This window comes from Oratosquilla oratoria, chromosome 5 (assembly GCF_046742065.1).
Source record: "Oratosquilla oratoria isolate Oo_2021 chromosome 5, ASM4674206v1, whole genome shotgun sequence".
NCBI classification, from domain to species: domain Eukaryota; kingdom Metazoa; phylum Arthropoda; class Malacostraca; order Stomatopoda; family Squillidae; genus Oratosquilla; species Oratosquilla oratoria.
The window spans coordinates 69,009,309-69,029,765 of record NC_134781.1 but is presented as its reverse complement, the minus strand read 5'-3'; the positions used below and the strand labels follow the sequence as shown (position 1 = coordinate 69,029,765).

Genomic DNA, 20,457 nt, shown 5'->3' with positions numbered 1-20,457 from the left:
GGAATGGGTGGGGATGAAATGGGTGTGGGTGGGTATATGCCTTCTGACTTTGGCTACCTCCCTGGAAAGGGGGGAAGGAGCCCTTAGTGTGTGTGTGTGTGTGTTTGTGTATACACACACACATAGATATATATATATATACATATACATATATATATACACACACATGCACACATACATGTACATACACACATATATATACATATATATACATATATATATATATATATATATATATATATATATTCACAGACATACTAAATGTCAAGCCTTTTGCTTCCACACAAAGTATTTAGCTATATATACATATACACAATTATTTACACACTTTTAAATAATTGCCCTTCAACTTGTGACAAATGAAATTTCTTCATACCTTCTGTGTTTCCAATGCACACTAGGGACTACGAATTACAACATGTTATCCTATAATCTACTTGTGAATTGTCCCATCAGACTGAAGTGCCTGTTTTCAAGCATTAATGCTTTTATCCAGATGAATTTAACTCTTTAACTTATTCTATGGTATATTCCATACTGAGCCTCAATAGTTATGTGCATCCCCTAAACAATAAATAAATAATCCTTATCTGGAATATATTTGAAATTAACATGAATTTAAGCACTGTTGTTATAAGATACACTTCTTTTACTTTTGCTATTAAAGCACTGGTTTTTTTTTACCTCACTATCCTTACCAGGGGAGGCTTAAGATGTGACTGTACTCAATACTTGAGTACACAATAAAATTATTTTAGATACTATGCTCAATTTTCAAAGAAAAGGGGAAAACTTAGGACAACAGGTGTTTGCCAATTGTGGTTCACAATATCCCTGAGCCATCTTGCATGTGAGGTGTTCTTAGATGGAGGGTTAGCAGTAACACCAATACCAAGCACTTAAGTAAATTCACTTAAAAAATAAATGAATTAATATGTAAAATAAATACATAAAATTTATATATGACCTTGATTTAAATGAAAGGTATGCACAATAAACACAAATCATTCCTCACCATGTCATGATTTGTGTTGAATGCAAATTTGTGATATTCAAATATAATGTGCCTTCTCTAACATACCATTTACCTGACCATTTGTCTGACATCCAACAGTCTTCTACATGAATTTACAAAATCAACAACAATGACAATTTTAGCTGAGTTTGTTATCTCTAGCATACTGTGGATTAGCTTCCAAAAAATGTTTAAGTTTTGTTGGATAGTCTGTCATGACTCCAGTAGCACCAGATTCATATGCAGTCCGGTACTCCTCCTCAGTGTTCAGTACCCAAAGGTAAGTCTGCAAGAGATTTGGTAAGTTTTAAACTCATTCTAATCTACTATCCTATTCAGTTTACCCAATCGAGATACATTTACAACAAATTCCATTAATTTTACTATCATAATTCATTATGATTTATAATGGTACACATTTCTAGTATTTCCACAGCACTCAGAAAGGTTTACCCAATTACCTAAAATTGTCACTACACATTTGGATAATGCAAAGCAAATTTGACCTTATGAGGTTATATGAGGTGCTCCTAAAAATTTCTTGGATGTCCTGGTGGATGGGAGGAGTACATGTATAGTCCTACTATGCATGTAGAATGGAGACTATTATGAAAGTAGTGGTTTTAGAGCGACTGGAGGAAGTGGATAGTTTTAGATACTTGGGTGCAAGTGTAGCAGGAAAAGGTGGAGTGAAGGTGGAGGTAGAATGTAGATTGAGAGAAGCGAGTAAATGCCTTGGTGGTTTAAAGAGTGTAATGAGAAATAGACATTTGGGAATGGATGCGAAGAGGAGACTGTATGAAGGAGTGATTGTGCCAACAGCACTGTATGGGGCAGAAACGTGGAACATAAGAGAAGAAGAGAGAAGGAGTTTGAATGTGTTTGAGATGAGGTGTCTGAGAAGTATGGTGGGGGTTACTAGGCTAGATAGAGTGAGAAATGAGGAGGTGAGGAGGAGAACAGGGGTGAAAAAGGATTTGGGAGAGAGGGTTGATGAAAGAATATTAGGATGGTTTGGACACATGGAAAGAATGAGTGACGAAAGACTAGTAAAAGAGGTATGGAAGGCAGATGTGGAGGGAGTGAACATGAGGGGACGTCCTAGGATGAGGTGGATGGATGGGGTGAAGGGGGCTTTGGGGAAGAGGGGAATGTCTGTTGAGGAAGGAAGGGAGAGGACGGAAGACAGAGGTGAGTGGAGAATGGTTGTATATGGATGATGTTGTGACGACATGAGGAGGAATAGGCGGGGGGGTGGGGGGTGGGGTAGTATGTGTGAGTAAATTTTGACGCAGCCCGAAGGGATTTCTCCCCGTCCTCTCCTTATATGCAAAGGGGGACGGAGAGGGGGGGTCGCCGATTAAATGAAGCGGCCTTGCTGTGGATGTACTGTGTCTTGCGACACTGCTTCTGACCCAGGGCGGTGGGCAGGGTTCAGGGATGACCCGTCATCCAGGAGGTGCTCAGATGAGAGGAAGGGTGGGAGGGGTGTGGAGTGTATTTAGGGATGAAATGGGTGGGAGTGTTTTTATGCCTTTCCTTTTGTGGCTACCTCCCTTGGAAGGGGGAAAAAGCCTTGGTATATGTATGTATGTAGTGGTTTTAGAGGGATGAGTCTGTTGAATATGGTCAATGAAGTGTATGGACACATGCTTACTGAGAGAATTAGGAGTGTTTGAGGGGAAGAACAATGTGGATTTGGGAAAGGAAGAAGGTACACTGATCAAATTTTTGTGGTAAGACAGGTATGTGAGAAGTTTTTAGCAAAGGTAAGGATGTTCTTTGGGCTTTCATGGACATTGAGAAACCATATGATAGGGTTGACAAAGAAGCTTTGTGGAGTATGTCACAAATATATGGATCAGGGATAAGTGTTGAAGGCAGTCATTTTTTTTTTTTAAATGAGTAGTACAGTAAATATGAAGGTCAGGAATGGAGAGTAAATGGTATGAAGTAAATGAAGGGGTGCATCATGGTTGTGTGATGTTGTCATGGTTATATATTGATGAAGTGCTATGCTGAGATTTGGAACTGCATTGGCATCTGTTCCATGATATGCAAAATAGATGCTGCCCAGTTAAGATGGTTAGGACATTTAGAAAGAATGGATGAAGAAAGAATTGCAAGGGGATGCTGGGAGTGGATGACGGATGGAATAAGGCCAAGAGGAAGACCGAGAAAGAGATGGAAAGAAAATGTTGAAGAAGCCCTCAGCAGACATAACTTGCCCAACATCGAAACTCTGTGGGAGGAAGGGGTCTTCCATGATAGAGCTGGATGGAGAAACATGCTGGGACCACTGACAGGCATAATGCCCACTACTGGGAGCTGAAGTAAGTAGTTAGAAGTAAGTCTGTGAATGAAAATATATGGGATTGAGCCAGTCTTTATTTGTAGATGACATTGCATTTGTGGCTTATACTGAGGAGAGACTGAGGCAGTTGGTGACTGAGCAAGGGACCATTGGGTTGTAGAGGTTGGATGGGGGGGGGGGGGAAGCCTGGAAGGATTGTAAAGAGAAGTGAGAAATGATCACTAAGGTGTAAGTCTGGTACTACTGACCATTCAGTCTAGATCAGGTGTGCACAATAATAGGTTTGTGCATTTGTTTGTCATTGTCTGTGACAGGTTGTAGGGTGGTTTGTATTGTATAGTGATGATTAAAAGATAATTTGTTTTTGAGGGAGGATATTAGCTTGCCTTATAGAGTTGCGGTAATGTCTTGCATTGAAGTCTCCTGGAAGATATTGGGGGGTGGGGGAGCTGGTCAGTTGACTAAGGGGGGCTGGCAGTATTTCTAAAGTAATATTTTCCAATGGAGGGAACAGATGATTATTGGACAATGTAGGAGAATTTTAGCAAAAGATTAGCAAAAAAGGTGAGGAAGGCAGAAGGGAATGGAGTGAACTTGAGCGGATGACTGAGGATGAGATGGATGGATGGATGGGGTGAAAGGGGCATTGAGCAAGAGGGGAATGACTGTTGAACAAGGAAGGGAGGGAAGCAGGGGATAGGGGTGAGTGAAGAATGGCTGATGTTTTGATACAACCTGTAGGGATTTCTCCCCATCTCTACTTTCTGCATGAGGGGACAGAGAGGGGGTGTCACCAATTAAATGAAGTGGCCTTGCTGTGGATGTACTATGTCTTGCTGCATTGTTTCTGACCTGGGCAATGGACAGGAGACAGGGATGACCCTTCATCCATGAGGAGCTGATAGGGAAACAAGGTTGGTGGATGAGAATGTAATGGGTGGGAGTGTATGCATGCCTTTGACTTGTCTACCTCCCTTATAAGGGGGAAGAAGTCCTTGATATATAGATAGGAAATTTTTGGCTGCAGTGACTTGGATAGGAATATGGATTGGAAGGGGAGAAGATAAGAGGGTTACAATATAAATGAAGTCAGAAGCAATGCAGCAAGACACAGCATATTCACAGCAAGGCCGCTTCATTTAATCAGTGACCCCCCCCCCCATCCCCTCATGCAAAAAAAGAGAAGACAGTGTGAAAGCCCTTCTGACTGCGTCAAAATATAATTCACACATACTGTACTCCCTAATCCCCTCATTCTCCACCCACTCTCTTCCATGTATCACACCATCATCCATACACAACCATTCTCCACTCACCCCTATCATCTGTCTTCTCCCTTCCTTCTTCAACAGACATTCCCCTCTTTCCCAATGCCCCTTTTACCCCATCCATCCATCTCATCTTTGGTCACCCCCTCATGTTCACTCCATCCACCTTTGCCTTCCACACTTCTTTTACTAACCTTTCTTTACTCATTCTTTCCACATGCCCAAACCATCCCAATACTCTTTCATCAACCATATCTCCCAACTCCTTTTACAGGTCCTGGTGCTGTAGTGTCTTCGTCGTGGGACCACCCCTCAACCCCAAGAGTTGGGGCCAAACTACAGCAAACATCCCCAGCCAGCGGCTCTACGCAGGTGGCACCTATCCCCAAGAGGGGCTTCAGTCGCCTGGGTAAGTACCACAATCCTTTCACAATAATCATGGTTACATTTTTTCTGCACTTTTTCTGAGTGTTTTTCTGGCACTCACCCCTCTTCTTCTACTATTAGCTTAGTTTAGGGAGAAATGTCAATGTAGTGGTTTTGGGAGACCTCAATGCCAGGGTAGGAGATGAACCAATTGATGGAGTGGTTGGGAAGTGTGGAGTGCCAGGAAAAAATCATACACATATCCCACACCAAGCCCTCTACACTCCCTCCTCTCCTGATATCACCTTCTGTTCCCCCTGCCTAACCCCAACAACATCATGGAGAGTGGTCGGAACCCTTGGTTCTGACCACCTTCCAATCATCATCACCACCAAAACAAGATGCACCCCAGTTGGCCACAGACACACATACACCAATTACAAGAGAGCTAACTGGGAAGCTTTTACTGAAGAGACAGAACAACATTTTGAAACACTTAACAGTACACCAATCACAAACATAAACAATGCTGTGCACACTTTTAATACAATCATACAAAATGCAGACAAGAGATACATCCCTAGAGGCAACAGAAAATCACACAACCCCAACTTCACACCAGAAATCCAAGACCTCATCAGACAACGTGACACACTTAAACACGATACCCCACACCTATCCCTCAAAACATAGCAGACCAAATACAAACACTAAACACTGTGATTGCTAATAAAATACACGAACAAAAAACACAAAATTGGCAAAACTTTATCAATACACTTGATCACAAAACAAACACCAGCAAATTGTACAAAACACTCAACAGCATTACACTATCCAACAATAACACTACACGCTCTCACACAGCAATAATCACAACAACAAATAATCTACCCTCAAACAGACAACAAGCAAACGCACTCATACGTCATTTTGCACAGACAAGCCATCTCACTTCTCACCCTGACGACCGACGCACCATTCGACGTAAGAAAGACTTCCCCACAGACTCAGACTATACACCCTTCATAGACAGTCAGACAAAACTCATAATACATAATCTCAAGCACTCATCTGCCTGTGGCCCTAATAACATAAGCAACATCCACCTAAAACACATTGGACCACAAGGTATACACGCACTCACAAACATTGCAAACTACAGCTACTCACACAACACTACAGACGCTCCTCTACTTACGTTCATTCGTTTTACGTTTTTTCGATTTTACGTTTGAACTGACTGTAAAAAAAAAAAATTGAGTGAATTTTTTAGTTTAGCGCGCTCTCTGTAGTTCAAACAATACTTGCGCATGACGCTGTGTCCATTTTTTACATTACACAAACGACAAACTGTACATACCTTGCCTCCTCCTCCACCATCTCAATTTATGTTGCTTGAATTTAATTTATTTGAAATTAATGTTATTATTTTACAATGTTATGTGTATAATTAATGATTTAGGGGTGTTTTATAAGATACGGTAATAGAATTTACGGATGTATAGTACAGTAACAACTTACGTTCATTTTCAACTTACGTTCGGCCGTTCAGAACGTAACTAAAACGTAAGTTGAGGAGCGTCTGTATACCCGACATCTGGAAGCATGGTAAAATAATCACCATTCCAAAACTGAACAAAGACCCAACAATCCCAACATCGCACCGCCCAATCACACTTCTCTGCACCCCCTCTAAAGTCATTGAACGCCTAATACTTAAACTTGTCACACCACATATTCCCCTTGCTGACTCACAACACGGTTTTAGGCCACTACACTCCACAAACACTCTTCTGATAAACCTCACACAAAGAATTTTAGATGGCATCAATTCAGATAGGCCCCACCATAGAACACTTCTCATAACATTAGACATTAGTAAAGCTTTTGATGCTATCCCCCGCCACAACCTAACAAATAAAATATATAACACAGACATGCACAATAACACCAAAAGATGGCTGGCCAATTATCTGGCAGGTAGGAATGCTTATGTGTCATATAATGGCCAATCATCGCACATCAGAAACATTAAGAATGGAGTACCACAGGGCTCAGTTCTATCCCCCACACTATTTAATCTATACATGCATGACTTACCCACACCAGACACCTCAGAAATACAAATCTCTTCCTACGCAGACGACATAACAATCACATGCACACATCGTAACACAGACAAAGCTGCAGAAATAATCCAGCCATACCTTGATACACTCAACACATGGTTCATCACAAACAGACTCAAAATAGCTCCAACCAAATCTACAGCAACACTTCTCACAAACTGGACAATAGAACACAAATACATACCTCATCTCTACATCAACAACACTCTAATACCACACACAAACACACCGAAAATTCTTGGTGTAACATACGATACATCCATGTCTTTCAAACAACACATCACAAACATAAAAAACAAATGCACACCTAGACTTAACGCACTTAAGTCAATCACTGGAACGACATTTGGACAAAACAAAGAAACTAATATAACAATATACAAACAATGCATATGCTCAATGATGAATTATGCGAGTCCTGCATGGGCTCCTAATCTCAGTGAGACACACCACAACACCCTTCAAATTATACAAAACAAAGCCCTAAAAACAATTACAGGCTGCACAAATACAACACCTACAGACCATTTACACCATGAAACAAAAGTCCTCAAAGTCAAGGACCACCTCGACATAAGAGGCACACAAACACTTGCCGCAGCCACCACAACCACATCACACCCGCTACACTACATAGCAGAACACCCACACACACCAAGAAACATTAAAACAACACCCAAAGACCTTTATTACGCACAAATACTCTCTTCTCTTCCTCCACAACCACCAAATACCAGCCTCCAGAAACATATTCATAATCATATCACTCACCGCTCCATTAACACACTGCTGCATGCCAGACCCCCTGATATCCACCCTTCTGAATCCTCTCTCCCACGAAAGGACAGAGTCCACTTCGCCAGACTGCGGTGCGGCCACCACCCAGCACTTCTAAGCTACCAGAAGAGGCTGGATGACCGCATTGTGAACAGCTGCCCACGATGTAACACTTCACCCCATACCATACAACACATAATGGAAGACTGCATTATACACAATCATGCACGCAAACAACACAACATACACTCTATAAAGGATTTGTGGGAAAACCCAGTTTCGGCTGTGGCCTTCCTTGGGGAGACGGGACTGCTCGGATAGACAGTCTAGGGAACGACAACAACAACAACAACAACTATTAGCTGAAGATGTAGAGAGCAATCCTGGGCCCACCACAAAATACACATGCCCAACATGCTCCAAACCCATCATCTCAAGCAGACAGACAAATGGCTCAGTTCAATGCAACATATGCAAAAACTGGGCCCAATTCACTTGTACAACACTTGCAGACACAAACAAATACACAAACACTTGGATATGTTCTACCTGCCCTCCAATAACCTCTCTCCCATCTTTGTAAGTGCATATGGGCCTGGTAGTGAGAGGATTGTAGAGGAAAAGGAGGCTTTTTGGACAGATTTAAGTAAGTGCATTGAGGGTTTAGGGAGAAATGTCAATGTAGTGGTTTTGGGAGACCTCAATGCCAGGGTAGGAGATGAACCAACTGATGGAGTGGTTGGGAACTGTGGAGTGCCAGGAAAAAATCATAGTGGAGAGTTGATGGTGGAGATGTGTTTAGATAGTTGATGATTGGAATACAGTGTTTAGGAAAAGAAAAAAAAAGTCAAGCATAAGTACACATGGGAGAGGGTGGTGGATGGAATGGTGGTAGGTAGGGCTTTAATGGACTATACAGTGGCAACCAAGAGAAGAACAGGTATATTTTTTAATGTATATGTTCTTTGGGGAGAGAATAATGGAATATCAGATGAATTTTTGGTGAAAGATATGTTGAGGATAGCCTGAGAAAGAGGAAAAGGAAAGAAGAACATAAGAATGAAGGAGACTGCAAAAGACCATAAGGTCTACACTAGGCAGTTCCTGTCCATAACCACCTGTCATTCATCCCCATCCATAAAGTTATTGTTTCTTAAAACAACTGATAGTTTCAGAGCTCACTACATGGTTACTAAGTCTATGCCATTTGTTGACCACCCTAGTTAAGGAGGTGCTTAGAGTAAACTGCTTAAATGAGAAAGAAAAGGAGTACAAGAAGAAGCTGAGAGAAGAGTGGGAGAGAGTGAAGGATAGAGTAGAACTAGGAGTGGAGGAGGAATGGGGATGTTTCAAGGAGGGAGTCACACGGTGTGTATGATAATACTTCTTTTGATCCTCACATAAAAAAAATTTCATAGCACCTAGAAACCTTAATGAGTTTTTTACATTATGCAATTGGTATACTGTACCTGAATACCCCGCTTGGCTAAGTGTTCAAACAAAGCTCTTCGGATGAGTATAACATCTGCAATAGAGGCCACCCAGTGATGCCACCACTTTTCAGGATAATACGAGGAATACACCCTGGTGGAAAAAGAGGAATATAATAATAGTGTTGCATAGATTGTGCCAATTGGCATACCATGGTTTTCTTTATCATTTTAATGTCTTTCTTTAAAAACAAAATTATCAGAATTTATCCTTATATTTTTTCTATTTAAAAAACAAATACTAATTCCATATAAGCCTTTTCTCAAGCCTGAAAAATGTGACAAAATATATATTCATCTTGCATGTATGCTCCTTTCCATGCTGAGAAAAAACATACATACATACATACATATACCAAGGGTTTTTCACCCTTACAATGGAGGTAGCCAAAGTCAAAGGCATAAATCCACTTCCACCCATTTCATCTCCACATACTCCACTCCCATTCATCACCCATCCCTCCCTCTTTTCTTGGCTCCTCCTGGATGACTGGTCATCCCTACATCTTGCCCACTGCCCAGGGTTAGAAGCAATGCAGCAAGACACAGCACATCCACAGCAAGGCCACTTCATTTAATCAGTGACCCCCCTCTCCATCCCTTCATGCAGAAAAAGAGAAGATGGGGAGAAGTCATAGAAATAATCTTTCTTTTGTTCTCACACAATTTGGTTGCTTCTTAGCTAATAATAATTCTTAGCTAATAATAATGGCAACAGTAACAATGACATTCTTTAAATTGTATACATTTACTATATTATCAAGTCTCCAGAAGATACAGGCAATATATAATGTGGTAAAAGGTGCAATGCAATCACTCAAAAGGAGATGCATGATGCCATGCTGGGTGCACTATCCCCCTAAGTATACAAAAATTCTATATAGCACTACTAACTTGACGAGTGCAGCCGGCACAAAGACCTCAAGATGCGTTTCCTTCAGAGACATGAAGGGGAGAAGCCCAGTATAGAGTTTCAGGAGCAAAAGAGAAACACTTTTTGCACTGAACAAGAGACAGATGTTGGGGTTCTGAAACAAAAAGGTAACTCTGGAATCATCTCCCTAGTCAATAGTGTCAAAAAATGAAATGAGATAAATTCTATATCTATGGACTAAAAAACCAAAAACAAAAAAGGAAGAAGTCATTCAAGAAATTCTTTTTGTTACTGTAGTGCTACTCAATGACTTACCTCCTTATAGCATTTTTTGGTAACATCATCATTTACATTTCCCCAAACTGTCAAGTGCTCCCTGTTGTACTTTCTGACAAGTTCACTTACCTGTGAAGACAAATGTTAAAAGATCATTACACAGTTATCAAACAACATCCTGAATCACAAACAAGAAGCCCATAATTAAGTGCTCATGAATACAATGGAATCTTCACTTGCATGATACTTTATCTAATTTCATGCTGCTGTTGTCATTTCCTAGAAAAGTTGAGTACAAATGTAGGCAAGAATAAAGTGATGGGATGTACAATGAATGATGACGGTGGTACGTTGAACATGAGCATGAAGGGTGAGAGGTTGGAGGAAGTGGGTCGTATGTGGTAGTGAGTTGGTGGAATGAAAAGTCTATTTATATACCAAGAGCTTTCCCCCATTTATAGGGAAGGTAGCTAAGTCAAAGGTACACACTTACTCCCACCCATTCCACTCCTATCCACCACCCTTTTGCTTCTCTCATTTTAGCTCCTCATGGATGACAGGTCATCCCAGTATCCCACCCACTACCCTAGGTCAGAAGCAATGTAGCAAAACACAGTACATCCACAGCAAGACTGCATCACTTAATTGACAAACCCCCTCTCTGTCCCCTCATGCAGAAAAAGAGAGGACAGGGAGAAATCCCTTCGGGCTTCATCAAAATATCATTTGCACATAAGCACCCCCTACCCCCATCCCCCACACCTCCCTTCCTTGCATAACAGTATCATCTATACACAATCACTCTCCACTCATCCCTATTTCCTGTCTTTTCCCTTTCTTGCTCAACAGACATTCCCCTCTTGCTCAACGCCCCCTTCACCCCATCCATCCATCTCATCCTCAGTCGTCCCCTCAACTTCACTCCCTCCACCTCTGCCTTCCACACCTCTTTTACTAATCTTTCAGCATTCATTCTTTCCATAAAAAGCATTAAGAGAAATAGGTATTTGGGGGTGAATGTAGAAAGTTGCAAGAAGGTATAATTGTACCACTGATATTGTGTGGAGCAGACCCGAAATATAACAAAGACAGAGAGAATGAGGTGAAGTATTTGAAAACTATGATAGATATTACAAAAATGGATAGAATGAGAAATGTGGAGATGTGGAAAAGAATGGGAGGTAGAAAAAGAACTTAGGATAGTTCTATCTGGGGCTTCTGAATGATCACCCCATCCTTTTCTACATCTTTGTTGGGAAAGGGAGAAGTGGCATCTGTGTCCAGTTTTATCTTGCACATCTCTTTGATTACTTTCCTGTTTCCTGGAGTTGTGGGTTTATAATCTGTTTTTAAGAACTTGTCCATGATGTGGTAGGTATATGGAACTGCTTAAATGAGAAAGAAAAGGAGAGGGAGTACAAGAAGAAGCTGAGAGAGTGGGAAGGAGTGAAGGATAAAGTAGCACTGAGAGTGGAGGAGGAATGGGGTTGGTTCAAGGAGGGAGTCATAAGGTCTGCAAAGATGGTGTATGGAGCAAAGAGGATAGGAGGAAATAGAAGGAAGGGAAAAGAGTGGTGGGATGAGGAAGCAAAGAAGGGTGTAGAAGAGAAGAAATGAGCTTTCAGAGATTGGTTACAAATTAGGATGAGGGAATCATATGAGAGTTACAAAGAAAAGAGAAGTAAAGCATAAGATAAAGGAGGCAAAGAGAAGAGCAGATGTGAAATAGGGTAATGAAATGGGGTATGAGTATGACAAAAAATTCTGAAAGTAATAAAAAAAAAAAATTTGGAAAGAAATTAAGAGAGGAAGAGGAGGCAAATCAAGTAGAGAAGAAAAGGTAAAAGGTGCAGAAGAAGATATTATAATGGAAGAGAAGGCAGTAAGAGGAAGATGGGCAGAGTAGTTTAGGGAGTTGCTAAATGTGGAGGAGGATAGGGAAGGAAAAGTAGTTGCAGTAGGATGCGCAAAGAAAATGACTGTAATGAGTGAGGAAAATGGAGGAGAAATAAGGAAAGATGAAGTGAAGGTAGTTGTTAAGATTATGAGAGCAGGTAAGGCACCTGCGTTGGATGATTGTCATGCAGAATGTCTGAAAAAAGAAGGTACAGTGAGGTTATTTTATGCTTGTTTAAGAGAGGGTAGAGTGTTGGAGGACTGGAGGAGTGCCTGTATAGTTCCACTTTATAAGGGAAAAGGGGACAAGTATGAGTGTAGTCGTTTCAGAGTGATCAGCTTGTTAAGTGTAGTTAGGAAGGCTTATGGGAGGCACTTGACTGAGAAGATTAGGAAACAGTGGGAACAATTGGTGAGGAACAGTGTGGGTTTAGGACAGGTAGGGGTTGTGTAGATCAGATTTTTGTAGTAAGACAGATATGTGAGAAAGCTATAGGAAAAGATAAGGATGTTTTTTGGGCTTTTATGGATCTGGAAAAGGCTTATGACATGGTAGACAGGAAGGCATTATGGGAAGTATTGCAGATATATGGGATAGGAGGAAACATTTTAAGAGTATTCAAGAGTTTTCATGACAGTAATAGAGCTTCTGTTAGGATTAGAAATGGAGAAAGTGAGTGGTTTGAGGTAAAGGTGGGGCTTTGTCAGGGATGTGCTACATTGCCCTGGCTGTTCAATCTGTACATGGATGGGGTGGTGCAAGAGGCAAATGCAAGGGTAGTGGGTAGAGAATTGGAGATGGTTAAAGAAAATGGAGAAAAGTGGGAGAAAGCCAGTTGTTGTTTGCTGATGACACTGTGCTTGTAGCAGGATCAGAGGGATTGAGGAAGTTAGTGACAGAATTTGGGAAGGTGTGTGAAAGAAGGAAGTTGAAGATAAATGTGGGTAAAAGTAAGGTGATGAGATGTACATGGGGAGAAAGTGGCAGCAGAGTGGAAGTGAGTATTAAGGGAGAGAGACTGGAGGAAGTGGATAGTTTTAGATACTTGGGTGCAAATGTGGTGGGAAAGGGAGGAGTGGGGGTGGAGGTAGAATGTAGATTGAGAGAAGCAAGTAAATGCCTTGGGGGATTAAAAAGTGTCATGGGAAATAGACAATTGGGAATGGATGCTAAGAGGAAATTGTGTGAAGGAGTGATTGTGCTGGGAGCACTGTATGGGGCAGAAACATGGAACATAAAAGAGGAGTTTGAATGTGTTTGAGATAAGATGCCTCAGACGTATGATAGGGGTTACAAGGCTGGATAGAGTGAGAAATGAGGAGGTGAGGAGGAGAATGGGGTTGGAAAGGGAGTTGGGAGATAGGCTAATAAAAGAGGTGTGGAAGGCAGAGGTGGAAGAAGTGAACATGAGGGGGCAACCTATGATAAGATGGATGGATGGGGTTAAAGGGGCATTGGGAAGGAGGAGAATGTCTGTTGAGGAAGGACAGGAGAGTACAGAAGATAAGGGTGAATGGAGGATAGTTGTGTATGGATGATCCTGTGATGCATGAGGGGGAGTAGGTGGGGGATGGGGGTTGAGGGAGTATGTATTAGAAATAAATTGACACAGCCTGAAGGAATTTCTCCCCATCTTCTTCTTTTCTACATGAGGTGAGGGAGAGAGGGAGTCACCTATTTAATGAAACAGGCTTGCTGTGGATGTGCTGTGTCTTGCGACACTGCTTCTGACCCAGGGCAGTGGGCGAGATGCAGGGATGACCCATCATCCAGGAGGTGCCAAGATGAAGAGAAGGGAAGAGGGTGGAGGGGAGTGGAGGATGTTGGGGATGGAATGGGTGGGAGTGGTTTTTATGCCTTTGTTTTTTGGCTACCTCCCTTGTAAGGGGGAAAAAGCCTTTGGTATATGTATATGATGTAAACATTATTTCATAAAACATACCAAATTCAAAAGATGACTTATTTCATATATGTAATGATCTGGGCTGTGGGAAATTATGGATAACAATGTTCTACATATGAAATTTACTTTACAATGCATGTAAAACTGACTGGGTAGCAGCTCCATTCTCCCACAATTGTCTTCTGAAAAAATGCTTTAACTGTAATTAAATCAGAAAAAAAAGAAAAAGAAATATTCAATGACAAGTCTAGCTATAATATTCAGCAACAAATATACAATAATTCAACAGATAGCCTATGGATTCCATAGTGGCAGATTAACATATAATATTACTTACTTTAGAAATCAGATTATCATTATTGATCTTGATATCAATATTGATGGCTGTATTGGGGAAATTCTTGAAAACATCTTCAAGCAGAGGGAAATTGCGATCTTCACTGGCGCTACTGAATGAGGCACCAGGTACGAAGTCAATTGGCACTTGTTCTTTCATGCATGGAAGGTCATCATAGTCATACTCTGATATTAAACCAGATGACTGTGTCCGTCGATCAAGACTAAGGTCATGTGAAACAACCACTTTCCCATCCTTTGACAAATGGCAATCTAACTCCAACATGTCTGTGCCCAAATTTACTGCACTGTAATGAAAACAAATAATTCAGTCATTCACTTGGGACTAACTCAACAAAATTACATGGATGCATGAATTTAAAAAGATGAATTAAAAACTTACATTTCAATTCTTTCTTCATATTTTACATTAAGTAAAGATAAATCAGTCGAGATTAGTATTTCATAAGAGATAACCACTACTTCAATCATTAAGGACAATATCACACTGAAGAGACGGACTCAGAGGCAGTAAAGGGAGATTTACAGACAACAGAAAGGAGGGACAGAAGTAAAAGGTGATAAGCATTAATTTTTTGAGTGGGAATCAATTCCCACTCAGAAAAAAAGTAGGGATGTCCATAAAATATTTGATCAATCAATATGTTCACCCAGGTCTCTTTCAAGAAGCCCATGGCTCCTTGGTAATCAGCAACAGCCACCAGATTGGCCAGTACATCCCTCAAGGAAGAGATACTGTGTTGTTGACTGGGTTTGGTTAAGATAGGGCAATGTAGAACAAGATGTTCAGTGTCTTCAATTCAATTTAGTTGTCGCCTTAAGTTTCAATGTTTGGAAAACTCACAGCCACACTGTGGCTAGCAACAGTCCTTGGAATCTCCTGCAAATCTCTCTGGCAAGAGGCTTTGACTGTTGTCTACATTTTATTATTGCGGGACAGTTTCTATGTTACTGGCTCATAATAGTTGGGAGAGGAGAGCAGTTGTCTGTTGTCAACTCTCCATATGTGAAAAAGTGTAAGAAATACAGTTAAGGGATGACTGTATAACACTTTAAATTCTCCCTCATGTTTACAATAGGGAGAGCTATATTTGTACAAAACAAGTTTTTTATTGGACAAACAGTGCAAGAAAGTTGAGCTGAACTCACATAAAAAAGACAAATGTTTCAACAAAAAAAAAACTATGTTTGCATCGAACAACTAATTCATAATTACTTTAATGCCTTCCTCATATTTATGTTAACTAAAGCTAAATTTAGAGAACTGAAGGTTTTCAGGTACATTTGATAAAACAATATAGTTGTACTCATAGATCAGTATCATATTCATCTTAATTACTTCTATATTCTAATGATAGTTAAAGCTACCTTTGTTGAGAACAGGTATGTTTTACTTACTGATGAAATGCTGTTATTGTATTCTCATAGTTCTCCCCTGCACCTGTTGAGAAAGAAAAGAAAAATATATATATTCAAATGAAGCAGAAATAAATTATTTTATCTTAAAACAAGAAAAAACACGTGAGGATTAGTGAAAAGAAACCAGAGATGTAACATGAAGAAAGAAAAGAAATACTAGAGCAAAGAAAAGCTATAAAAGCAATCAATCAATCTGTTGTCCCAGAACTCTTGTAGGAGACCCATAACTCCTCAGGTAACTGGCAACCAGCCAATGGACTGGATCATAAGTCACTCAAGTATGAATACAGTGTTGCTATCTGGGTATGATTAAGATGGGGCAGTATAACACGAGGTGTTCTATGTCTTCTGTGTGATGGTTGCATCTAGGGCAATCTGTTTCTTTGGGTAGGCCTATTCTCTATTGGTACGGGGGGGGGGGGGGTCCCAGTTACCTGATATTTATATACACACATATAGAAGAGATCTGGAAAAAAGAGAGAAAAAAAAAAAAAAGTTTTCCACATAGAGTGGTGGATGCCTGGAAAGAAATTGAACAAAACAAAAGTGTGCAAGACCCATACAAGAATTTAAGAACAAACCAGATGCTGAGTACAAAGACGGGTCACTATGAGCATAGCTCCCCTTCCTGTATAATACAACTAGGTAAATACACACACATATATATACATACACACACACACACACACATATATACATACATACATATACCAATGACTTTTTCCATCTTACAAAGGGGATAGCCAAAGTCAAAGGCATAAATACACTTCCATCCATTTCATCCCCACATACTCCACTCCCTCCCTCTTTTCTTGGCTCCTCATGGATGACAGGTCATCCCTGCATCTCACCTATTGCCCTAGGTCAGAAGCAATGTTGCAAGACAACAGCACATCCAGAGCAAGGCTGCTTCATTTAATTGGTGACCCCCCCTCCATCCCTTCATGCAGAAAACGAGAAAAAGGGGAAAAATCCCTTTGGGCTGCATTAAAATATCATTCACACATACTTCCTCACCTTTACCATATATACAAATGTTAAAAAAAAGTTTGGATTCCAAGGTGCACATATGGCCCTGTTGAGGCACTGGGAAAAAGTACACATAAACACACACGAGCCATGTGTGAGTTGTTTATATTTCAAGTTGTTTGACTTCTCAGGCATTCAGATTCCAGGACAATACTGTATGTATATATACATATACCAACAGCTTTTTTCCCCTTACACAGGGGGTAGCCAAAAAGAAAAAGGCATAGAAACCACTCCCATCCATTCCATTCCCTACATATTCCACTCCCCTCTCTTCCTCTTATCTTGGCACCTCCTGGATGATGGGTCATCACTGCATCCTGTCCACTGCCCTGGGTCAGAAGCAGTGTTGCATGACACAGCATATCCACAGCAAGGCCGCTTCATAAATTCGGCGACCCTCCCTCTCCTTCCCCTCATGCAGAAAAGGAAAAGACGGGGAGAAATCCCTTCAGGCTGCGTCAATTTTTTTCTTGTACATACTTCCTCAACCCCATCCCCCACCCACTCCCCCTCATGCATCACAGCAACATCCATACACAACCCTTCTCCATTCACCCCTATCTTCTGTCCTCTCCCACCCTTCCTCAATAGACATTCCTCTCTTTTGTAATGCCCCTTTCACCTCATCCATCCATCTCATCCAAGGATGCTCCCTCATATTCACTCCTTCCATCCCTGCCTTCCACACCTCCTTTACTAATCTTTCTTCACTCATTCTTTCCATGTGTCCAAACCATCCTAATACTCTTTCATCAACCCTATCTCCCAACTCCCTTTTCAGCCCTTCTCTCCTCCTCATTTCTCACTCTATCTAGCCTAGTAACCCCTACCATACTTCTCAGACATTTCATCTCAAACACATTCAAACTCCTTCTCTCTTATGTTCCATGTTTCTACCCCGTACAGTGCTGTTGGCACAATCACTCCTTCATATAACCTCCTATTTGCATCCATTCAAAGATGTCTATTTCTCATTACACTATTTAATCCACCAAGGCATTTATTCGCTTCCCTCAATCTACATTCTACCTCCACCCACACTCCTCCCTTCCCTGCCACATTCGCACCCAAGTATGTAAATCTATCAACTTCCTCCAGTCTCTCACCCTTAATGGTCACTTCCAGCCTGCTGTCACTCTCTCCCCTTGTACATCTCATCACCTTACTTTTACCCACATTTATCTTCAGCTTCCTTCTTTCACACACCTTTCCAAATTCTGTCACTAACTTCCTCAATCCCTCTGATCCTGCTACAAGCGCAGTGTCATCAGCAAACAACAACTGGCTTATTTCCCACTTTTCTCCATTTTCTTTAACCATCTCCAACCCCTGACCCACTACCCTTGCATTCACCCCTCACACCACCCCATCCATGTATAGATTGAACAGCCAGGGCAACATAACACATCCCTGACGAAGTCCCACCTTTACCTTAAACCATTCACTCTCTCCATTTCTAATCCTAACACAAGCTCTACTACTCTTGTAAAAACTCTTGACTGCTCTTAACAGCTTTCCTCCTATCCTATACATCAGCAGTACCTCCCACAATGCCTTCTTGTCTACCCTGTCATAAGCCTTTTCCAGATCCATAAAAGCTAAAAAAACCATCCTTACCTTTTCCTATAGCTTTCTCACATATCTGTCTTACCACAAAAATCTGATCTACACAACCATATATACACACAAAACAGGTTGCACCAAAATCACCCCAATTAGACACCTGCATACAGAAACCAAACCACTTCTCATAGAACACTGCATGGAAATGACAGGAACACAATTTTATGCCAGAACCCTTAAAATAAACACCATCAATAGGGTGCAACAAAAATCTATGCTAGCAGCATATTAATAGAAAAATTATGACAACCTACCACCCATACCATACAAAAACATTATATGGGACACAGAAAAAAGAAGACAGGAATCAAGTTCTGAGTTTATTCCTGACTGATATTGCTCTAAGGTTCTTCCAGAGAGGCTTAGAGCAAATCTGGTCATGAATAAACTCAGAACTAGACCCGTGTTTTCTTTTTCCACCTTCTTCAACTTGTCACAATGTCTCAATATATATATAAATATATATATATATATATATATACACACAAAGATATGTGTATGAGTGTATATCAAAGTGAAGTAAAAATATGCATGGACTTTGAGATGATACTTAGATCACTGGAAGTTAACAGAAAAATACTAAAACCGAATGAGGTATGGAGGGCTTTTAAAAAATCAACCATAAAAAAACAACTATGATAAACACTATAAAAGTCATGTGAGAGGAGGCAACTTTTAAGCCAAGCTCCCATAGACTCTTAACCATTCCTAAGGTAAGCAATTCCTAAAAAGTAAGGCCAAGGGCACTAAGATTGATTCTGATAAACCAATATTCAAAATATCTTTTAATTTCCTTTGAATTAAAGGATTACTTTATGTAACTATGGGATATGCTTCTTAATTTGTATATCAGAATGTGCATATTTTTCAATTGTACTTTTATACATATTTAGAGCAATAAAAAACAAAAAAATCCACATTTTTCACTTATCCTTATAAACTGATGTCAGTAACCATCACCCACATGATAAAAACTAAAATCAGGAAGTGTGTTAAACTGTTTACTTGAAACAATATATAAGCAAATCTATTTATTTATATATTCTTCATAATCGACTGCGTTATCCAAGATAAATTATCTAATCTCAATTCCCCTTACACAACCAGATAAAGAAACACAAGATCAAGATGGGAATAACTACTCTTCTGAAATTTCGTCAAGATGGACTTACCGGTATACTACAAAACTACATTATTATCCATTCACTTCCATCTTTATACAATTACTATTAACTGAGTACACGAATTAATACATCAACCCGTTTTCTCTATCTTACTGCAATGCAGATGCTTCCACAACACCTACCTCCGCGGTGACTGATGTGACGACACATGAATTTAACATCTTTTTTCTTGTGTAAAAGGCATGGGAATTTGAACAATATTAATGATGAAACAATGTAACATCCTATAACAGCAGCTATAACCATTTCTGTCACCATCTGGAAGAAGGGTAAACAAATGGGGGAGGGAAATCACTGAGAATTCACCGGGATCATACAATCTTGTTTACAACCGCTCAGCCGCTCAAAATCAGCTGGGTTTGATTCGGTTCAAACGTCAAAAGTATTGTCGAAACAAGGTACACATTTTGTTTTAGAATACTAGTTTCAAGATAATACAAGACTTTTAATATTCTTAATCTTTATATTCAATACTTTACTTCAGGAAATATAAATATAAATACATCGTCTGCAACATGGTATGCGCTTCT

General features: G+C 40.3%; 2 protein-coding genes across 3 annotated transcripts in view; one reads left to right on the top strand and one right to left on the bottom strand.

Annotated features, from left to right (window-relative positions):
* Positions 1-241: 241 nt before the first annotated feature.
* Positions 242-20,293, bottom strand: LOC143025525 (lysophospholipase D GDPD1-like). Of its 2 annotated transcripts, XM_076185321.1 has the most exons (7): positions 20,050-20,292; positions 16,068-16,110; positions 14,650-14,956; positions 10,552-10,641; positions 10,257-10,390; positions 9,342-9,456; positions 243-1,301 (listed from the first exon to the last, which is right to left on the bottom strand). In XM_076185321.1, the coding sequence occupies exons 1-7, from the start codon at positions 20,183-20,185 to the stop codon at positions 1,155-1,157; spliced, it is 972 nt and encodes a 323-aa protein (XP_076041436.1). In that variant the 5' UTR covers positions 20,186-20,292; the 3' UTR covers positions 243-1,154. The 2 variants fall into 2 exon arrangements, with proteins under 2 accessions (XP_076041437.1, XP_076041436.1); XM_076185322.1 differs by lacking the exon at positions 10,552-10,641 and having other exon boundaries at positions 242-1,301; positions 20,050-20,293.
* LOC143025524 (maternal embryonic leucine zipper kinase-like) overlaps positions 19,851-20,457 on the top strand; it is a 51,697-nt gene continuing 51,090 nt past the window's right edge. Inside the window, exon 1 of the mRNA XM_076185315.1 lies at positions 19,851-19,917. Within this exon, the coding sequence (XP_076041430.1) occupies positions 19,872-19,917 (46 nt within the window). The 5' untranslated portion in view covers positions 19,851-19,871. The remainder of the gene's footprint in view (positions 19,918-20,457) is intronic.